Source organism: Tachyglossus aculeatus, chromosome 16 (genome assembly GCF_015852505.1).
Source record: "Tachyglossus aculeatus isolate mTacAcu1 chromosome 16, mTacAcu1.pri, whole genome shotgun sequence".
NCBI lineage: Eukaryota > Metazoa > Chordata > Mammalia > Monotremata > Tachyglossidae > Tachyglossus > Tachyglossus aculeatus.
The window spans coordinates 11,802,063-11,825,239 of record NC_052081.1 but is presented as its reverse complement, the minus strand read 5'-3'; the positions used below and the strand labels follow the sequence as shown (position 1 = coordinate 11,825,239).

Sequence of the window (23,177 nt, the reverse complement as noted above, 5' to 3'; positions counted from 1 at the left end):
ACATGCTGATTGATGTGATTTAGGGCTGCAGTAACTTTGGCTTCCTTAGTCAAGCCTCCAGAAACGAAACTGGGAGGGAGGGAGGGAGGGAGGGAGAAATCCCATAGACAGGTATCCAGAGCTTTCATCCAGATCGCACACTTCACTCCTTTAATGCCAACCTACTCACGGTACCTCAATCTCATCCATCTCAATGCCGGCCCCTCGCCCATGTCCTGCCTCTGGCCTGGAACTCCCCCCTTTGCATATTCGACAGACCATCACTCTCCCCACCTTATTAAAAGCAAATCTTCTCCAACGGGCCTTCTCCAACTAAGCCTTCATTTCTTTTTCTCCCTTTCCCTTCTGCGTCACCCTTGCACTTGGATTTGCACCCTTTATTCACCCTTTCTTCAGTAGTACAACACATATATATAATTTACATTATATATATATATATATATATATATATATATACATACACCAATTTACTAATTTATAAGAATGTCTGTCTCCCCCTCCAGACTGTAAGCTCACTGTGGGCAGGGAATGTTAGTCTGTTAATGTTAGTCCCAAGCACTTAGTACATTACTCTGAGTAAAATAAGCACTCCATAATACAATTAATTGATTTATGTATTCCTGAACTGGTGGCCAGGACTTCTTTTTTTAACCCTTCTCCTAACCCAACCCCTAGTCTCACCACACTCCACCTTGTATGTATTTGAAAGGCTTCTTCACACAATCCCAGCCCTCTGGCCCTAGCCCTGCCCTGCCCACATCATCATCTTCTCTGCCAATCTCTCTTTGGAACACAATTATGTCTTCCAAGGCTGAGATCATTATCTAATCTCTGAGCCTGGAGAGAGCCTGACCCACAATGAAGTGGGAAGATATTTTAGCTGGAGAAGGAACCAGGCAAGTCTCCAGGGAAGAGAGAGTGGGGGAGAGGAGAAGAGAACGGAAGAGGCGGGAGAAGGTATAGGGATAGCCTATTCCCCGTCCAGCCCCTTAGGAGAGGGAGGGGAGCAAGCTCCTTCCATACGCTGCAGGACCGCTGCCTCAAACCTGGGGGATCCCTGGTGGGTACAGATCTGCAATACCACTGCCTCATAGCAGGGAACCAGTCTTTGCATGCAATAGCTTTCTTCTGGAAACTCAATCTTTCTGCCTGCACTCTTGGACTATAAGAAGGGAATAAATGGGGGTGATCATGCAGCCTTGATTCCCCAGGAAGGTCTCGGTTTATCAAGGGCTGTCCAGGGTCCCAGAATATCAAGAAATGTACTGGCCACTGAAGCCAGGTTAGCATTTCTGGAGGCTTGCTCCTGGCATTGCGCTACCGCAGCTCGTGTTTCTGGGACTACAGCATCTAACCAACAACAATCTTGGCTTGCCCCACACCATGCCCTTCCTGCCCCACCAAAGTCTGCACAGACAGTACAGGGAATCTCATTCCCAGAGCTGGAAGAGTCAGGGAGGTGACCCTGGTTTTCTGATGTTTGTACAAGCTGGAGCAAGGGGAGATGGTAGCTTTTCCCAAAGGGGTAAATCCCAGCTGGCCCTCTTTCCTCCCTTCCCTCCCGCCAGCTACCTTGCCGGCTCCCGGCCCCCTCCCAATTCATTCAACTCTCTGGAAACTGGAATTCCCCAATTTAGCCCTAGAAAATACAATTTCTCCGCCTGGACTATGCCAATTTAACACATGAGAAAATGGCCCAAAATGGACCAGAAGACCTACAGACAGTCACAGTTGGGAACAGACCTCTGAGATGCCTTTTGGGGCCAACTCTAGACCATAAGCTCATTGTGGGCAGGGGACGTGTCTGCTTATTGTTGTATTGTACTCGCCCAAGTGCTTAGTACAGTGCTCTGCACACAGTAAGCACTCAATAAATATGATTGAATGAATGAATGAACTCTGGAACCCGGGGAAGCCTTTCAAGGCACAATTCTCCTTCATCAACCTCCAAAAGCCCCTACTTTCTAAATCCAGATTCCAACACCAAACGAAGCCCCTAGGGAGCGTTGGCAGATGCCACTCTGCAGGGCAGGGAAGTGTAGCTAACAAAGACCCGAGGGGCAGGGAACATTTAGCTGGTGGAGCTGGCATGAAGGCGGTGTGTGGGGGATTTAAGAAGTTGACTAATTCCGTTGCAACTCCAAAGAGACAGGAGGCTTTGTCTGTCGTCTGTCAGGAGCATCAAAGGCAATGTTAATGGGCACAGGTGTGAACTCCAGGCTGACACACAGCCCAGACTTTGACTCTACCCGCCTCATCTCTTCTCTGCCTGCTCCCCACAGCCTCTCTCTGGGGTGTCCCCAGCCCAGGCATGAGTTGACCAAAATGGTTCGCTGAAAAAACAGAACAGAAAGCCATGTGGCAGTGGGGGCCTGGGGCCTCTGGCCTGGCTTGGAAACCAATCTGAACATTAGAGAGAACAGGAAAAGCCAACAAACAAGGGTGATCTGAATGGTCTTGTGTTTACAAGGAGTTTGGAGATCCGCCTGGAGTACGGTTTACAATTACGGTGCCAAGACAAGAGGTGCGCCGGGCAAACTTGGCCAGCATCCTGAACCCAGAGACTTCCAGCTCAGGGATGACTGGTGTGGGGGAGAGGACACAGAGAGAGAGCCTTTGGGAGGGAAAGAAGAGGAAGGGTAGGGCAGGTGGGGAGGATTGCCACCAGACGGGCCAACTGCCTGTGAGATGGTGGGCCCCGGACTTACATCCCCGTGGGTGGGTACCAGGAGGAAGACATCATGTGGAGAGGACACGTAATTAGCATGGAGACTGGGAGACCAGAGGCGCGGTAGAAGCTTTCCCATCAATGTGCTTAAAAAAAGAGCTAGGGAGACATCCGGAGGAAAACAAGGCTGCACAGTTCCAAGTCGGTGTGGTTGGTGGGCGGACCTGGACGGGTTTCAGTCCCGAATGGCTCTCAAGCCCAACGTCCTGAAGTGAACAGTGGACACGCAGCCCCAGAGAGGCACTCTTCCCATGGAGCCCAGCCACAAGATGTTGGAGTCAGTGGTCCTTGCCCTGGCTCCAGGTTTGACATGAAGCTTGGCCCAACCAATCAATCCTCCAGGAATCCTTCCCTGACTTTGCTCTCATACCCCCTCCTTCCCTACTGCCTCACCCATGCACTTAGTTCCACCCCTTAAGCACTTAGGTAATAATTGTGGTACTTGTTAAGCACCTTACTATGTGCCAGACACCATACTAAGTGCTGAGGTGGGTACAAGCAAATCAAGTTGTACATAGTCCCTGTCCCACAGGGGGCTCACAGCCTCAATCCCAATTTACAGATGAGGTAACCAAGGCACAGAGAAGTGAAGTGACTTGCCTAAGATTGCACAGCAGACAAGTGGCAGAGCCAGGATTAGAACCCAGGTACTTCTGACTCCCATGCTCTATCCATTAGGCCACACTGCTTCTCTTAGATACCAACAGCACTAACATACAAATCTTTATACTCAGTTGCTTCTTTTACCTGTAATTTATTTTAATGCCTGTCTCCCTGATCGTCAGTAAGCTCCTTGAGGGCAGAGAACTTGTCTACAATTCAGTTGTACTCTCCCTAGTGCTTCAATGTAGGTGCTCATTAAATACCACTGACTGATGGGTGAAGGCACATCACAGTCACCGGTCTCCCTGCTGTCTGCGGAGGACCTAAGGGAGGTCGTCATGCGGGGAGACACAAACCCACTTTGAGACTTCCAGACCAAACCCATGCACGGCTCCTGCAGATAGGAGATATTCACTTAAATGCTACTTCCACATGCACTCACCCAACACCTTCAACCAACAGCAGCTTCCTCCAAGGACTAGAGAACAAGGAAATCTGAGCTTTCAGTTCGGATTCCACACTGACTTGGGGTCTACTTGGACAAGACTGAATCTCTTCCAGCCTCTGAAACTGGAAAGGTAACCCACTTGAATCTGCCACTTAAAGAGTGTCTTCATTTTGGGTTCTGGCAAGAACGCCATGAGGGAATAGGAGCACGGCCTCAGTGCGCCACAAGATACCGCCTGAGGGTACTTATGCCCACACAGGTGAGTGGTGACAGAAATGGGGGTGCTTCTGCTCAAGTTTTCCTTAACACGAGGTTTGATGAGAACCCAACCCTCGATTTCAAGGAGAACTGTGCGGACCCTCTCTCCCTCTGCCTCCTATGCAGAGGGAATTAGATCAGAGATCCTGGATGGAGAACGCAGATCATTGCTTAGATACATTCTAAGCAAAGGGGTATTGGGAATTGACAGGCAGGGCTGGACAGGCAGTGGTAGAAAGGACCACTTCCTTTGAGCCCTTCTTGCACTTGGATCTATGACCTTTGGACACGTGATATTCATCCGACCCTCAACCCCACAGCTCTTACATACTTAACTTTAAATAATATATTGGAAATTATTTGTTCACATTTATGCCTGTCTCCCTCACTAGACTGTAAACTCATTATGGGCAGTGAGTGTGCTGCTAATTCAGTTGTATTGTACTCTCTCAAGAGCTTAATACAGTGCTTTGCTCATAGGAAACGCTCAATATATTCTATTGATTGATTAAAGGAGCTCAACAGCAGAGCAGTACCCAAATCCTCAAACACAACACACTCACACACTGTCAAGTTGTCTGCCTAAAGCATTTATCACATCAGCTATCTGTCTAAGCCTGAAAAAGCCACAAAAGCACAGCCCTGGTGGAGCCCAGAGAACGGCCTAGGTAGCCCTGGCCCGAGCCATCTGACCAGACACTGCCAGAGGCATCACCCACCTACTGTAGGACCCTCAAAGCTGGGCTCATTGTTTTCCCTGGCTCACAGGGCTACCGATCTCTTCTCGCCCATTGCTGGGAAGAACCTGGCTTGGGAAGGAAAGGGGGTGGAGGGCACCCACATTGTCTGCTTGTGCTCCCAGAATTACATCCCAAGAGACTAATTGCACTATCTGTGCCAGCTGGACCTGGGAATGACCTAGGCCCACAAAGCAGATACGGTGGAGGCAATGCATTGAAGGGCCAATCTCATGTGTTTTTACCCGGAGAATTGCTGACAATGTGCCTGGAGGCAGGATGATGGAGTTGAGATCCCGGGGTCAGCTGTCACCACCTTGGGTGGAGTAGGGCCCCAGGATGTTCCTAATCACACAGAGGACTTCTTCCTCCTTATGAATAATAATAATAATAATGATGGCATTTATTAAGCACTTACTATGTGCAAAGCACTGTTCTAAGTGCTGGGGAGGTTACAAGGTGATCAGGTTGTCCCACGGGGGGCTCACTGTCTTAATCCTCATTTTACAGATGAGGTAACTGAGGCACAGAGAAGCTAAATGACTTGCCCAAAGTCACACAGCTGACAATTAGTGGAGCCGGGATTTGAACCCATGACCTCTGACTCCAAAGCCCGGGCTCTTTCCACTGAGCCACGCTGAAGGAAGCCCAATCTGCAAGACGCTTCCTCCGAGAGTCAAACCCAGGCTACCGACATTAATTAGGCAGCCATCTGCCTCCACCTAATGTGGAATCCAATTTCTCATAACCTGCTTACTGAAGAGCAACCTGTTTCTATCCTGAGACCGGAGCAAGAGACCTCAGAATGGAGGGGATCGCCAGCTCGACTCCCACTCGAATCCACACCTCCCCAACACTCATTGTTCTCCTTCCTTCTTCCCTCCCCATAACCTCACCCCAGGCCCCCTTCCGTTCCCCCAACTCCACTCCACACTCACATTGTACAGCACGGTAGTCCATCCTTCCATGGTGATACACTGGAAGACGGTCAGCACGGCAAAGAGAATGTTGTCAAACTGGGTGATCCCATCGTTGGGACCAATCCAGTCCCGGCAATCGTAGCCCGCAGGGCAGCCCTGCACCCCACACGGATGAGGTGGGTCAAATCCTTCAAGTATACCTGCAGCCACACAAAGGGAGAGCTGGGATCAATACCCATGTGTTTTCTGAGTGCCTTGTGTGGGCACAGCACTGCACCCAGCCCTCAGGGAGCACACAAAAGGATTAAAGTATAATCCTGGCCCTCGAGGGACTTGCAATCTAATGGGGGAAATAGGAGATGCATACTGATTGTCATTTCATGGCTCAGAATCAGGCTGTGTGTGTAAGCCTCAGAGCCCAGCTAGCCAGAACCCAACCCAAGACCACGTGGGAGATGAGCAAGCTGGGTCACTGGGCTCTTCTGGGAACTGGGTTCCCTGGCCAAGGCCCAAATTTCATTTCCATTCTGGGTCCGCACCCAGCTCTCATTCCCAACCCTTTCACTCACCAAGTTAAGACAGCCCACTGCACTGAGTCCAGCCCAAACTGGACTACCCAGGGAGGACAAGGATTTCCTCTCCTGAACTGATCTTCCTGGCCTTCTGGAACCAGCTTGCAAGGTGTTTTGGACCATGGGGGATGTTGAGTGTCTCAGGAAGATTCTTTCCAGAGTATCTAGAACGTGTCCAGAACCCCTTCTCTTTTTTGCCCCAGCTGCCAAGAAACCAGATGTTGGGGGTTACTCACTCAGTTTGAGTCCTAATATGAAGTGGAGCTCAAGGCTTCACAGGATGCTCCCCGCAACTGGCCCTTGACCATGACAACCTCACTTCCCCAAGAGGGAAGAGGCACGATGGAAGATAAGCACACACTTTCTTCAAGGAGGGTCATCCCCAAGGTTGGCAAACCCAGGCTAGTTCCTCCAGCCTTAGGGATGGACAGTCTGTACTCGCAGGCAGAGCAGTCCACAGTCCAAAAAGGATTTTCCCTGAGGAGGGCTTTCTGGAACTGGAAATTCCTATTTTGAGAAGAAATCCCCACATGGCATTTCAGTCTGGATTATGCAATGCCCTGAGCCCACACCTGAAAGGAAGTGACTGGATTTAGGGTGCCAAGTTCCCACTGTGTTGGCCTCTAAACACTGACTTGACAGGGTTTTCCTTGACTAGTTCCAAGCCTGGCCCCTCAGTTGGAGGGGGAAGAGACAATTTCCATCCCTGTTTTGTGTTGCCCCCAGACACTGGTGGCAGAAGGGAGGCTGGAGGGAGGTAGGGGCAGTGACTCTACCTGAATTGTTCATGAAGCAGGCCCTGTGCAGCTTCCCACTGTAGAACTCCAGGCCGATGATGGCAAACATCAGGATGGCAAAGAAGAGCAAGAGACCAATCTGGAGGAGGGGTACCATTGCCTTCATGATGGACTTCAACACAATCTGCAAGCCTAGCGGGTAGAGGGGAAGGGGCAAAACAAAATAATAATGATAATAATAATGGGATTTGTTAAGCACTTACTATGTGCCAAGCACTGTTCTAAATGCTGAGGGGATACAAGGTAATCAGGTTGTCCCACATAGGACTCACAGTCTTAATCCCCATTTAACAGATGAGGTAACTGAGGCACAGAGAAGTTAAGTGACTTGCCCAAAGTCACACAGCTGACAAGTGGCAGAGCTGGGATTAGAACCCATGACCTTTGACTCCCAAGACCTTGCTCTATCCACTGAGCCACGCTGCTTCTCTGACATGGGAGAGAGGAGAAGAGCGGAAGAAGTGAGCAGCTGAGCACTTCCATTTAGAGGACTGGGGGGGGGGGGGGGAGGTCTTGGAGACTTGAACCTCATCAACTCCAAGAAAAAGTGAGCAGCTGAGCACTTTCATTTCCCTTTCTTTTGGGGGGCAGGGAGGAGGCTTTAGAGACTTAAACCTCATCAACACTAAGCTTTATCAACTCCAAGGTGACAAGAGCACTTACCAAGAAGGGACTTGTCACCATCCCCCATACCCTTCAAAGGAAATCTCTTCCATGCTCTTCTCCTTAAAGCAAACTCGCTGAGCTAAGGAACCCTGAACATTGGAACATATCCTGTTCCTGGAGCATAAAAGAAATCAGACTACTTCTGTCTCCTCGTCCCTTTTTGTTTGAATTGCATGGAAACCTGTGCTTGCTGTGGATGGGGGAGGAGGGGCATGTGTGTGTGTGCGCGCGCGCACACACACACACACACACACACACACCGCAACACACTCTCTATCACTGCTGTCATAACAAGACTGATACCTGACCATGATCATGTATATACCTGTATATATGTATATATGCTTGTACATATTTATTACTCTATTTATTTTACTTGTACCTATCCTATTTATTTTATTTTGTTAGTTTGGTTTTGTTCTCTGTCTCCCCCTTTAAGACTGTGAGCCCACTGTTGGGTAGGGACTGTCTCTATATGTTGCCAACTTGTACTTCCCAAGCGCTTAGTACAGTTCTCTGCACACAGTAAGCGCTCAATAAATACGATTGATTGATTGATTGATCAAGGCTAGCCAACTTAGGACCCTGCTGGCTGGCTGGCTCAGTGCCATTTGAAAGTTAAAGCCAGCCTCTATCCCCGGGATTGAGAAGTCTCACTGTGAGAACCTGAGTGGGGCAGAATAACTGTTTGAGAGGAGACCAATGGGTTCTTCATTTGCTGTTCGGAGCATTTCCTCAAGCTTAGTTAGGCAGTGGAACTCCAAGGAGCCGAGAAACCCAGACAGACACTGAGAGTGGATTGTCTCCCATGTCAGGGACTGCAGGAAGATGACCCAAGCGTGGGTTGGAGCAAGACCCCCTTGAGAGCTCTCCGAGGAACAGCTGGACAGCAGTAAAGCCGCCGATCTCAGGAGATGCTTGGTTTCCCAAATCCACTTTACCCAAACCACCTTTCTCTGATCAGGGGAGGTTCCAATCTCATGGCAGGTCAAAAAAGTGAAACTCAAAGGACTCTCAATCTCTTCTTCTTCTCTCTCAGTAGTTAAGGGATGGCATTGGCATAGTTGGCTTGAGAAATCAGTGGTACTGAGATCATTTTCAAAGGGAGAAAGGGCTCAGGAACAAACAACCTTCCAACTAGCCTGATTCCCTGCCCTGCAACATGCTCCCAGCCTCTTCCCTGCTCACTAGCCTTCCCGCGATCACACATCTCCTGCCCCAGAAACCATGCGGCCAAAAGACTGCAGCGCTAGAATTGGGAGTTTTGCTTTCTGTTTTTAGGGAAACTTAGGCTTCCCCACAAAGGATGGCTTGTAAGCTCCACCTAGTTTCCTACACACCCTAAGCTGGTGCTATTGAGCAAGGATGGTCAAAGGTTTACCAGCCCCCTTCACCCTGATCAAGAAGAAAAGCAAATACGTACTGGGAATGCCCGACACGAGCTTCAGAGGTCTCAGCACGCGGACAGCCCGCAAGGTCCGTAGGTCCACGTGGGTGTTGAAATGGGTTCCAGCTGTGGCCAGGATTCTGTGGACCAAGGAAGAGTATTGTTATTAAAGCCAGGATCAGTCAAAGAGGACAGAGAAGGGGCATTTCAACAATATTTAACAGCATCCCCATTGTTTTCTGTGTGTGCAGAGTGCCTTCCCAGTGCTCAGGACTGACTGACCTATGTTCAAATGCCGTTCACATGGAAAGATGACCTTGTATCTCCTCTGCGCTTAGAAAAGTACTTGGAACATAGTAAGCACTTAACAAATACCATAATTATTATTATTATTAAGATGTAAACGATGCAATATCTGCTCTCGGGGGGCTTAAAATCTTAGAGGAAGAAGGTAGGTGACCACAAGGGCAGGCCCTCAGTGCTCTGCCAGAGCTAGGAAAACACTTTGCAGTAAATCAAAATGGAGCCAGCTGAGTTATCTTTCTAGGGGAGGACATAATAATGAAGTGGCATAATTCCAAATGTCCGGGTCCTTTGCCACATCACGTTTGCCACCTCTGGCCCTTCTTCAACAAGCTCCACCCTTCCGACTCATGGAAGACCTTCAAACCCAGTGTTCAAAGTTCACCATACATCCAACCACCCACAGACCCCCTGGGACTGCTAGACAGGAGACTTCAATGAATGCTTTCCACCCTCAGACTAGTACCCCCGAATGGTCTGCACATAAACAATCAATGTTTTTATTGAGCACTGTACTAAACATTTCAGAGAGTACAATACAGCAGAATTAGTGGGCATGTTCTCTGTCCATAACAAGCTTTCATAATGAATATTTTCTTTTGCACCAGTAGTTCCTTGACATTTGTCCACATTCATGTATGCCTGCAGGTATTTTTCTTTTTGAATCAATCTGATGAGTTTTAAACTGAAAGTTCTCTGAGGGCAGGGATTGCAGCAGAGTAGCTGTTTATGGAGCCCAGTAAAGAGCTAAGAAAGATGGCACTGTCGTGCAGGTCATTATTTTGGATGAAATGAAGGTGGTGGTGATGAAGTTGTCTTTCAGTGTCAAGAGTTCAGAATTGGGATGCCAAGGTTATTTTGTTGTTATTAAATAATAACAAATAAAAGCAATAATAATGTTTGTGGTACTTGTTAAGCATTTACTGTGTGCCAAGCCCCAAACTGAATGACAAGGTAGATACAAGATAACCTAGTTGGACATAGTTCCTGTGCCACACAGGACTCACAGATTAAGTGGGAGGTAGAACAGGTATCCCCACTGAATAATTACTGGGCCTGTTGTGTGTCTCTGAATGCATCACATAACCTTTCTGTTCTAACCTTTAGGAAAAACTACCTTACTATCATTCCCAAACTGTTCTATTTACTACAGCCTACTAACATTTCCCAAAGGGAAAAGGACCTTACCAAAGCCACAAAAATCCCTCAATCTAATAGTTACACTGATGCTTATACACCTTTTGTTGAGAGATATATGCACATAATGATAAAACAGATGATATTAAGTCCCAAAATCTGACTCAAGAATCTTTGTTAAATATTGCCAAAAAAAAAGAGTTTTTCTTTTTTTTCCTTCCAGTTTTGGACGTTTTTTCTTTACCACTGGGCTTCTCTGGTTTTCTCGGTCATTTTCTGCCAAAACCAAGCCAGAGACTAAATTCTTCAATCCAGGCCAAGCCACTCCCAGTCCTGGATCTCTCTTTTTTCATATTTGTTAAACACTGAGCCGCGATGGTTTAGTGGCTAGAGCATGGGCCTGCGAGTCAGAAAGACCTGGGTTCCAATCCCAGCTCTGCCACTTGTCTGCTGTGTGACCTTGGGCAAGTCACTTCACTCTGCCTCAGTTACCTCATCTATAAAATGGGGATTAAGTCTGTGAACCCCATATGGGACAGGGACTGTGTCCAACCTGATTAGATTGTATCCACCCCAGTGCTTAGAACGGTGCTTGACACATAGTAAGCCCTTAACAAATACCATCATCATTATGTGCCAGGCACTGCTCTATGCTCTGGGCTCAGTGGAAAGAGCATGGGCTTTGGAGTCAGAGATCATGGGTTTAAATCCCGGCTCTGCCAACTGCCAGCTGTGTGACTTTGGGCAAGTCACTTCACTTCTCTGTGCCTCAGTTACCTCATCTGTGAAATGGGGATTAAAACTGTGAGCCCCCTGTGGGACAACTTGATCACCTTGTAACCTCCCCCAGCACTTAGAACAGTGCTTTGCACATAGTAAGCGCTTAACAAATGCCATCATCATCATAAAGGCTAATCAGGTTGGACACAGTCCCTGTCCCACATGGGGCTCACAGCCTTAAGCCCTATTTTACAGATGAAGTAACCGAGGCACAGAGACGTTAAATGACGTGGCCAAGGTCAACAGCAGACAAGTGGCAGAGCTGGGATTAGAACCCAGGTTCTTCTGACTCCCAGGCCTGAGCTCTATCCACTAGGCCACGCTGCTTCCTCTTCCCTATGGATCATCCGCAGGATTCCTGCCCCAGGTTCCAGGTTTCCCTCTCCCAGACGGTGCAGTGGCACCCTCTGAGTGAGGAGGCACAAGGCCAGCCCCCGCCGCAGGCCCAGGGGCACCTGGGATCCATGCATTCCTGTGACTGAGCAGGGCAGCGCCCACTCCCCATGGCAGCAGTTGTGCTCCTGGCACACCTCCCTCCCTGCACCCCCTCTCAACCTCCCCTTGATCCCCCCTGGCAGGGATGCAGAGGAGCAGAGATTTGTCTTTGCAGGATCAGTGTCAGCTCCCTCCAGGGCACTATCAATCTGGAGCACAAACGGAAGGCTGAAGGAGACCAGATTCTTTCCCTGAGGCTCTATCAAGACTGTTCCTGTCTTCACCATTTTCACTGGGCTCTTTACCCCCTCCTCCCTCCTCAGCCAGCTAGGCCCAGAGGGCCTGAGAAGAGAAGGGAAACTTTTTTTTTTAATGGTATTTAAGTGCCAGGAACTGCAATAGGCAACGGGGTAGATACAAGTTAATCAGGTTGGACACAGTCCATGTCCCACCACGGGGCTCACAGGCTTAATCTCCATTTTACAAGTGAGGTAATTGAGGCACAGAGAAGTGAAGTGACCTGCCCAAAGTCACATAACAGACAAGTGGTGGAGCCGGGATAAGAATGTGGGTTCTTCTGACTTGGGAGCCCGTGCTTTATGCACCAGGCCACACTCCTTGTCAGTACCCTCTCCTCAGTGCCCAGCTGCCTTAAGGAGGTAGAATCTTCATTCCCCCATGACATACGCGCTTGGCCTGGTTTGCCTACTGAATCCTGAGAATCTGAGTGGCTCCCGGATGTTCTAGGGGCATTAAGCACATGGTGGGCATTTGATCCACTCTGTGTAATGAGGATGATGAAAGCAAAGGCTGCCATGAAATGCTGCACTGAAACTCAGGAGCTTCCCACTCCAGGGCTCAGGCCAGCACGCTCCCCACTCCATCTGGCAGCATCTCCTCCCTGCTGCCTGAGCCACCCCTGCGCTCTATGTCACCGGGCTGCTTCATCTTCCTCCCCAAACTCAGACCCTCCAGGGTCAGCCCCTTTGCCCTCTTCCAGCAGCACCCAATCAACTTCAAAAATGCCTCCCTAACAAGAACCTGACAGCTCCTCCAGCCCTCTGCACTTAGAGTGGATCGACACGACACACAAAACTCCCCCCACCCCTCCCACCATCCTGCTGGTCACACTCGGACTCTACTCAACTGCCGAACGCTTCGCCGGAGGATGACTGTATCCTTTGGCAGCCAGAGTGTGCCCGATTCTGCTTTCCCAGGCTTCCGACCCTTCCTTAGAGAGGAGAGGGAAGGGGTTTACCCAGACCCAGTGACACCTTTCCAGATCTGTAAACAGATTGAGTCTCCCAAAGCAAGAGAGGCCTGGAGGGAGGAACTGATATTTTTTCTTAGCAAATGGTGTCCTGGGGACTCAAGAGGAAGAGGATAAAGGGACACAGAGGAAGAGAGGAAGCAAAATGGACCTAGAAGCTGAGAGAGGGGTGGAAGAAGAGAAAGAGAAGAGTGTGAAAACCTTCAGGGACAGGTACAGTAATCTAGAAACCAAGGGAAATTGGGTCATTGTTCCACTAATTCATCTAATTACAGGCCAGAGTGCTTCTTGCTGTCTCTTGTGGGCTGCACAATTAGCAAACCTTTCTTTTCTCTCTTGTTACTTCCCTTGCGTGTACAGTAAGTACCAATGTGCCCCCTTCAGAAACCAGAGTTTTGTTTCCTAGGATACCCAGACAGGAGAAACGACTTCACATCATGAAAATGGATGACTGTGAATGGACCTTCCTCCCTCCCTGAGCCTCTTCTCTGCTCAAACTGTCCTGCTCCCCTCTATGGTTTATTAAATAGAGAATATAAGATTGGCAGGTGGGGAGAGAAGAGTTAAAGAAACTGAGAGGGAGGGAGGACAAAAAGAGAAGAGAAAGAAAAGAAAAAGGAAGAGTGGAAGAGAAAAATAGAAACAAATGGTCTGAAAGCAAAAGAGAAAACAGCCGAGACAGTTCACCAACAGAGCAACAGAGGCAGAGAAAGAAAGTTGAGGTGGGGGAAGCGAAGGGAAAACAGTGTGGCCTAGAGGATAGAGCATGGGCTTGGGACTCAGAAGGACCTGGTTCTAATCCCAGCTCCCCTCTGCCACTTGTCTGCTTTATGACCTGGGGCAAGTCACTTTAACTTTTCTGTGCCTCAGTTCCTTCAACTGTAAAATGGGGATGAAGACTATGAACCCCATGTGGGACAGAGCCTGTGTCTAACCAGATTACCTTATATATACCCCCAACGCTTACTATGTACCTGACACATAGTAAGTACTTAAATACCATAAAAAAGCGGTATAGCTGCCTGGTGCAGACAACCCTTGGTTCCATTCCTTAGGTCCCAAGCTGCACACCACACCCCAGGCCAGGGCAGATCAGTGGACTCCGTTGGGGGACACTCCAGTTTTCATTCCCCAGCCCCACGTAGACAGGGTAGCAAGCCAGAGGGGCCTCTCATCTCCTCCCTAGGAGAAGCTAGTGCATTGTTGCAGGGGTTCTTTGGACTCTCCCAGGTGGGGTCATCAGCTCCCTGGAGGTCTGCCTTAATTGGGGGAACAAGGGAAAGAGACTCACCCAGGGGTCCCAGCCAATTCCCATCTTGGCCGCCGGAGGCTAGGACTCCAGTGGCAGGACAGAGCAGAGAGACAATGGAATTCTCTGGATAATTCAGGGAAAAGACCAGCAGAAAGAGCACGGGCCTGAGAGTCAGAGGACCAGGGTTCTAACTGAGCTCTGCCACTTGCCTCCCACGTGACCTTGGGCCAGTCACTTAACTTCTCAGTATCTCAGTTTCCTCATCTGTAAAATGGGGATTCAATATCTGCTCTCCTCCCTACTTAGTCTGTGAGCCCCATGTGGGCCAGGAACTGTGTCTGTCCTGATTATCTTGTACTCACCCCAGAATTTAATACAGTGCTTGGTACACAATAAGTGCTTAACATCACAATGATCATTATTATATGAATTGCCTGGAGGACTGTTCCCCTAAGTAGTTCTAGTACTCTAATACTATTACTTCTAGTAGTAGTTCCTCTTCTAGCTCTCCTATCAAAATCCTGCCTTTTGCCTTCAGGTGGCACAGCTCAGAGCTGTGTCCAAAGGCATGAGTGGTCAGAGGACAATGGGGGTTGGTTGGGGGTGGGGAGGAAGACCAGAGACAGGACTAGGAGATCACACTTCCTGACATTCACTATGTGCAGAGCACTGTATTAAGTACTGAGGGAGTACAATACAAAAGAGTAGGTAGACATCTTCCCTGCCCACAAGGAGCTTACGGTCCAGTGGGGGAGACTACATAAGTGATGTGGGGCTGAGGGTGGGGTGAATATCATATGCTTAAAGGGTACAAATCCAAGTTCACAGGCAATGCAGAAGGGAGAGGGAGGAGGGGAAAGGATGTTTAATCAGGGAAGACCTCTCGGAGGCGATGTGATTTTAATAAGGCTTTGAAGGTTGGGAGAGTGGTGGTTTGTCGTATATGAAGGGGGAGGGAGTTCCAGGAAAGAGGGAGGATGTGGGCAAGGGGTCAGCAGCACGACAGACGAGACTGAGGTACAGTGAGTAGGTTGGCATTAGAGGAACCAGGTGTACAGACTAGATGGTAGATCAAAATTTGGTCTAGATTAGACCAAAGTTGCTAACAGGCTCTAGCCAGTTATCAATAACAATAATCATAATAAAAACCATAATAGTGGTACTTATTAAACTCTAACTGGGTGTCAAGCACTGTGATAAGTACTGGGAAAAGTACAAGATACCTGAGACTTTCTGAATGTGACAACTCCACTGCAGCAGTAATCCACAGCCCTGGTCATGGTCATCTATTGAGGCCTACAACTGTTTTTTCAAGTCAATTAGGTTTCTAATTGGGTGCCCAAACCTAGGAGAGCTTCAGCTGCCTGTGTAAGTAATTATGATGTATCAAAAAACTACCCAGTTACAGTGCTTTGTTCTCCATATCTTGCAAATCAAATTATCAAGGGCTAGATTTGATTTGGAAATCAATTTGCAAAGTCCCTTTGTTTCAGTTGATAGAAAAAAACAAAAATGCTCCTTCGTATTACAATGTCTGCAGTCACAAAAAGACAAACACCACAAAGACAACTTCGGGGGGAAAAAATCAATTATGTGCAAAATAACTCCCCAAATACATATTTTAGAAGGAGATTTGGAACAGGAAGAATTGTGTTAACCCGCCTTTAAGAGAAGCAGGTATTTCAAAGCCACATCCCCAAAGGGCAAAAGTCATAGTCCCATAGAGCCAAAGTTCATTCATTCAATTGTATTTATTGAGCTTACTGTGCCCAATGCACTGTCTAAGCATTTGGGAAAGTACAATATTCAAATTAATGGCTTAAGAGTAAGCAAAGGCAAAAATCCTGATTCTCACTGTTAGACATTGCTTCACCTTCCCCTTATATCTCCCCAGCTTCACAGTTGTCCCAATCAGAAAGAATACATCTAAATGCCCCTGCTGACAGCAGTGGGAGGAGCAGAGAAATGCTCAGGGGAGCTCAAGAGCCTTCTGGGGAACTGATGACTCAATGTAGGGGAAAAAAGAGAAGGGGACTCAACACAGAGGTTCCAGCTCGATTTCCACAAGAGGATCATTTTAGCCAAAAAGGCCAACAGAAAGTCCAGTGAGAGACTCAGCAGCAATCAAAACAATGTTATTTTTTGACTGCATGCACTACCCACAGCAATCAGTGGTATTTATTGAGCACTTACTGTATTCAGAGCACTTTACTAAAGTGTTTGGGAGAGTATAATACAATAGAGTTTTTTGACATTCTCCCTGTCCACAAGGAGCTATAGTCTATTCATTTCCAGCCTTCTGCCGGCTCTCTACGTATACAAGGAGTTTATGATAACCTAAGTTAATAGATCAGATTAAATGGAAAGGTCTTGGAGATAAAGTTCACAAAATGGATTCACTCTCAAAATCTACACAGACCAGTAGCCTAAAAGGATCAGCGCCATTCAATAGGGGAGAGGAGGCACTGAAGACTGGATTTCCAATTTTGTGTAAAAGTACACAATCCCAGTAGCTGATTGCTTCTGGCCCAAAGTCTGACTTTGACTGAGAGTTGATTGGCCAAGATGAGGTTGTGTGGGTTTCCCAAACTCCACTGGGGGCTGAGAGAAGGGGGCAGTGAGCTCACTGGGAAGAGATTTTCCAGATGGCTATAAAAAGGCTTTCATGGCTTACAATATGATAACTGCATGGGATTTCTGAGGGTCAGAGAATCTTGGCTAGACAGGAGGCACTTGGGTCTTTGGGCACGACCAACCCTAAACCATTTTAAACAGGGGAGAATCTGCCTGGAAAGGAATTTAGGCCCCTCTGAGTTCACAGCTCTTCTAAGATCAATCAATCACATTTGTTGAGTCCTTACTATGTGCAGAGCACTGTACTAAGTGCTTAAGGAGAGTACAAAATAACAGAGTTGGTAAGCACATTCCCTGCTCACAGAAGCTTACAATCTAGAGAGGAAGATAGACGTTAAAATAATGTACATAAAAGGTGTAGGGCTAAGGGTGGGGTGAATAAAGGGCACGATCCGAGTACTGGTCGAAAAGGAGCATGGCCTAGTAGATAAGAGCACAGGCCTGGGAGTCAGAAGGATCTGGGTTCTAATTCCGGCTCTGCCACTTGTTTGCTGTGTGACCTAGGGCAAGTCACTTAACTTCTCTGTGTCTCAGTTACCCTCATCTGTAAAATGGGGATTAAGACTGTGAGCCCCATGTGGGACATGGACTGCGTTCTGCCTAATTAGCTTGTACCTACCCCAGCCCTTAGTACAGTGCCTAGCACAGAGTAAGTACTTAAATACCTTTTTTAAAAAAAAAAAAGTACAAGGACAATGCAGAGGGGAAATGAGGGTTTAGCCTAGGAAGGCCTCTTGGACCAAATAAGATGGCTAGGACTGACTCTTCCAACAACTTTCGCTAGTCATGTGAGGGAAGAACACACCTCCAGATGTAGCCAGAATAGCGCTCCAGGTTGACTCACTCAGTCCACACCAGCATGTTGCCTTATCTGAGTCAGCATTGAGCCATTAAGTCTCAGATTTTAAGTGAGCTATAAATGGCCTTTGTTTTTATTCCCCTATTAACTCAAACATCTCTGAAATTCATGGGTTCAATTTGCCCCCCAAACAATTAGGCTGTCACTAAGCAAGAAAAGGCTTAATTCAAAGGGAGAATTTCCCAGAAAGTCGTGAGTGAGGGAAAATATGAATTCATACGGAAAGGTTTGTTTCCCTTCATTTAATGACTGGAATAGATATTATCCCTCTTCTCTTCTCCACCCCTTCTTTGAGACCCTTTAGTGCACAAGGTCAGGTCAACCTCTCTCCCCTCCCCATAACCTCCCCATCCCCCAGAGGGAACTCACTGGGACCATACTGCATAAAGCTGGTAGCTCCATGCCCAGAAAACTCAGTGGCACAGAGGTAGAAACCACAAAACAGTGAAGAAATCCTTCTTTCTCCTTCAGATGATTAGCTCAACCCTGGGCAAGTCACTTCAACTCCTCCCTTGGCCTTCCACCTGCACAATGGGCTTGGTGCTACCCTCCCCTCCTACTTGTTATGAGCTTGTGAATGTAAATGAGATCACTGGCAGCAAGGATATGCAAAGTTCAGGATAGTGTCATTATAGCACATTTTGAAATGGTCACCCCTGGTCAAAAAAAATCAAAACAATGTTATTTTTTGACTGCATGCACTACCCACAGCCACCTACGACTACACAACTTTCTAAGGAACCCAAGGAAAACAGACAACGAGAAGTCTTTATTGGGTCCATTTTCAAAGCATTATTAGGGTCACGTCTCCCTCAAAAGGCCTTCCCCGATTAAGCCCTCTTTTCTCCAGCTCACTCTCCCTTCTGCATCATCTGTGCACTTGGATCTGTGATCTTTGGACTGTTGATATCCATCCCACCCCCAGCCCCACAGCATTTACACATATATCTTTAAATTCTATTTTGGAAATTTTTTATTTATATCAATGTCTGTCTCCCCCTCTAGACTATAAGCTCTTTACAGGCAGGGAACATAGCTCATTCTGTTGCATTGTGCTCTCCCAAGCGTTTAGTACAGTGCTCTGCACAGAGTAAGTGCTCAATAAATGTGACTGATTGATTGAGTCATTCCAATGATAAATCCATCCCTCAAGCCAGCATCAGTAGTGACAATGATATGCTTGCAGGAACCATGTGATGGTGGTCCACCCTGATGTTGTATTATACTCTCCCAAGCGCTTAGTACTGTGCTCCGCACACAGTAAGCACTCAATAAATACAACTGAATGAATGAATCCAGCACCCCTAACTTTTCCCCTCTACATCCCTAACCATTCTTCTCTGCCATCTCCAATCCCTCTAGAACCTGCTGATATTTCTGGTTGTCCAAAAAGGTCAGGCCCCTGTAGTAAGCAGGGAAAACATCTGCCGGTCCCTTCCTGATTCAGACTCCAGCAGACTCTGGCCAAGAACCCCCACCATGATGGAGCTTGAGGGATGAGCCAAAACTGAAAGGAGACCAAAAGAGGTGGGGCTCCAGGAAAGCAGGAACAAACACTCCCTGGGAGGGCTTGGGTCTACTCATGTGGACTTTAAAGAAGCAAAAGACCACAGAGAAACAGCACTGCTTCCCTTCACTATCAAGAGGAAACCAACCACCAGAGCCAGTTGACATCATTGATGTGAGAGCGCCTTTCAGCTGACAAGATCCTAAAGATGTGGATGGACTCTCAGGACACATGCCGTCAACATGCAGCTGATGAGATAGTTTTAACACATGCAGTATCTTGGTACAGTCAGGCTTCAAAGGGACTGAAGAGACAGTCTGGGTCTGGTTTTGGGGTGGTTTTTTTAGGGTATTTCTTAATAATGATAATAGTGGTATTTGTTAAGTGCTTACTATATACAAGCCACTGTACTAAGTGCTGGGGTAGATACAAGCTAATCAGGTTGTAGTCCATGTCCCACATAATAATAATAATAATAATGGCATTTATTAAGTGCTTACTATGTGCAAAGCACTGTTCTAAGCGCTGGGGAGTTTACAAGGTGATCGGGTTGTCCCACGTGGGGCTCACAGTCTTAATCCCCATTTTACAGATGAGGGAACTGAGGCACAGAGAAGTGACCTGCCCAAAGTCACACAGCTGACAAGTGGCGGAGGTGGGATTTGAACCCATGACCTCTGACTCCAAAGCCCGAGCTCACAGTCTTAATCCCCATTTTACAGATGTGGTAACTGAGGCACAGAAAAGTGAAATGACTTGCCCAAGGTCACACAGCAGACAAGTGGTAGAGCCAGGATTAGAACCCAGGTCCTTCTGACTCCCAGACCCGTGCTCTATCCACTTGGCTACTGTGCTTCTCTAGTTCCCAATATAATTAGAAAAATCATGTTCCATTTCATTCTAGAGTGTCGAGAGTCCATCATAAGACTAATCAAGCATATTCATTGAACTCCTACTGTGTGTATGTAGGGCACTGTACTAAGCACTTAGGAGAGTACAACACAATATGAAAGGCACATTCCCTGCCAACAATGAGTTTACAGTCTAGAGGGGGAGACAGACATTAATATGAGTATATTGTAGATATGTACAAAAATGCTTTAGGCATCTGGGGCATTTGGTAGTTCTGGCTGGGAGTAAATGGACCTTTTTTCCCCACCTTTCACTGCCCTAAAGCAGGAGCACAAAGATGAAAGTGATAAAATCCAAAATATCTCATATTTGTTGAGGGAAGACTAAACCAGAACATCACCCATGTCTGGCAAACAGATTTCATTCATTCAATCGTATTTATTGAGCACTTACTGTGTGCAGAGCACTGTACTAAGCACTTGGGAAGTACAAGTTGGCAACATATAGAGATGGTCCCTACCCAACAGCGGGGTCACAGTCTAGAAGTTCTTCCTGTTTTCAAAGTCTTCCTCAGTGGCAAGGAAATTTTCTTTAAAGTCGTGTCCACATAAGTTCCAGTGACACGAACCTGCCATCCTAACTGTGGCTTGTCTCCCACTTCCCCACCTCCCCTGATCATTCCTTCCCCCGAATACTCCTACCCGCTCCCACTTTTGGTACTAGTTCCCAGTGAAGCAGAGGTGAGTTGCAATACCAGATTCATTCATGCATTCATTCAGTCGTATTTATTGAGCGCTTACTGTGTGCAAAGCACTGTACTAAGCACTTGGGAGAGTACAGTACAACAACCGACTTTCCCTGCCCACAACGAGCTATTATCCGGTATTGACTTAGCACCTAAAGACTCTCCTGATGAGTATCAAAAACACTCACCGAGCATTGCCGATACAAGCAGATGGTTTACAAACTGGCCACTGGGCTGTTTGATTAAATGGCAGCAGCAGCAAGTAGTTATCAAATATTGTCAGCTTGATTGAAAATACTTTCTAAAAAAAGTGGCGCTATTTATTAGGGAAAATGAAATGCATTTCACTTTCTGGAATGATTAACCTGACATTAGTTTACACACATCTCAATCAGATTTCACCCTTGGTAACCATTTGAAGCCAATGAAATGAAAGTAATGTGAACAATTTAAAAAAATCCGATCATCTCCGCATCAACTGTTTAGCTGGTGTTCGGGCCTCTCAGATAGCTATCAGTCGGCACACACTGACCAAACGGACTTAAGTGTATTTTCCTTAGGATACGTAAAATGCACAGCCAAAGGAGACATTAACAATGGTCCTGCATTCCAACAGCTTTGGCACAGCTAACGGGTGTGGGGTTTGCTGAGAGAGGAGTCGAAAGGAATCATTTTACTCATCCTGCAGAACAATAGGGAACTTATATTTAAAAATAAGAACGAGGCAGGGGGCTCTCAGAAATTCTTGGGAAGCAGAAGGAGAGGGGGAATCTGGCTGTGACAATCTCCACTGCAGCAACTTTCATTTCAGTCTTGGCAGTTCTTCCACAACATCGGTGGCCACTCCTGCCAGCTGAATAAATTAGCCCAGGCCTCCGGACTGTGAGGAATCGGGCTGCGGGCAAATAAAGATTTCCCAAAGACTATAAATTAGTCCTCAGGCCATGGATCCTGAGCTCTGCATGCTGTCTGACTGAATGCTAATCAGAGTCCGCTAACCTTTCATGGTTCTCAGCTCTGATTCCGTATCCTCATAATGAATGGCGAACACTTTTGATCACCCTGCCTCCTACTAGAAGGATGTTTATCAGACATACTGCAGATCCTCTGGATCTTTCTGAGTAAGCAGTTCATGGGATGAGACAGACTGCTCTCCTTCCAAGAGACCTTTTTTTCCAAAATTCCTTCAGGCCTCACCCGGCTCCCTGAAAAACATTATTTTCAAAATGGCAAAGGGGCCTCAAATAGTGAGCAACTCATCTTCCTCTCTGACAGCCTCCTGTCAAGCATCTCAAACCTCCTCAGCCCAACATCAGCTAAGACCTACCCCACCTACTAGTCAGAGACGGATGCTTCAAGTCCCCCTCAGAAATTGCAGGCATTCACGGGGTGGCAAGGGAGTAAGACATTCTGGGTACAAGTGGAGAAAATTGGTCTAGGCTGGGGAAAGGGGAAAATAAATCTTGCTGAAGCCCCCAGTACAGGTAGTAGTGCTGCTGAATACAAAGTTTAAAGCCCCCGACTGAACCAGATAGGCTCTTGCTTTGCCCCACCCCTTCTGAGAAGCCCCACTGTGACTCTGGCTTTAGCTGAGTTGGGCAGCGCCACATTAGCAAGAGATCAGCCTCATTATCCATGAGGCCAATGATCCAGGTGGTGACATTCAGTATGGAGGCTGCCCTGGGCCCTTCTTTGGGGAGGTTGTGCCCCACTGGGGCAAGGGAGCAGTGAGCAGACCAATGTTTTGCTCCTGGCCAGCTGCAGGGTAAGGGAGAAGGGAAAGGGGTTCAATCACTTTCTCTTGCTAAAAAAAGGGGGAGGTGGCAGCCTTGAGAGGTGCAATTTGGCTCCCTGGTTTCACATCACATGATGATGCTATGTGACTGCTGATCTCACCTTCTCCAACAGACTCAGGGGGCAGGGAGAGGGAATTATTTTAAAATCTGCATGAACTGTGAGAAAGGCTGTGAACTTTCAAATTAAGTCTTAGTTCTCCCAACTCTGGTTCAACAACTCTGAGGGGCACCGTTCAGTTCTGTGTTCCCCACTGCCGATTAGGACACCAAGCCCCAGGAAGCTGAAAGATACTTTACCAAGTTACCTCTACGAGTCCACAAGGGTCTGGGCCCCGGGGCATGAGCCTGTGGCCACTTGACCCTCCAGATACATGTTGCTCAACCTTTTGTGGCTCTGAATGAGGCTGGATGAAGAGAGGCTTTAAATGAATCTCATGAAATCACCTAGGCCAACTCCCTCCCCCTGCCCCAGCCACTCTGGAGGTAGATTT

At 47.6% G+C, this 23,177-nt stretch overlaps 1 protein-coding gene across 2 annotated transcripts in view; it reads right to left on the bottom strand.

The window, feature by feature from the left end:
- CACNA1E (calcium voltage-gated channel subunit alpha1 E) overlaps positions 1–23,177 on the bottom strand; it is a 263,235-nt gene that overhangs the window by 167,759 nt on the left and 72,299 nt on the right. For both annotated transcript variants that reach the window (XM_038757753.1, XM_038757754.1), the window contains exons 5-7: positions 9,153–9,256; positions 7,043–7,195; positions 5,713–5,894 (exon numbers count right to left, since the gene is read on the bottom strand). In XM_038757753.1, the coding sequence (XP_038613681.1) occupies positions 5,713–5,894; positions 7,043–7,195; positions 9,153–9,256 (439 nt within the window). The remainder of the gene's footprint in view (positions 1–5,712; positions 5,895–7,042; positions 7,196–9,152; positions 9,257–23,177) is intronic.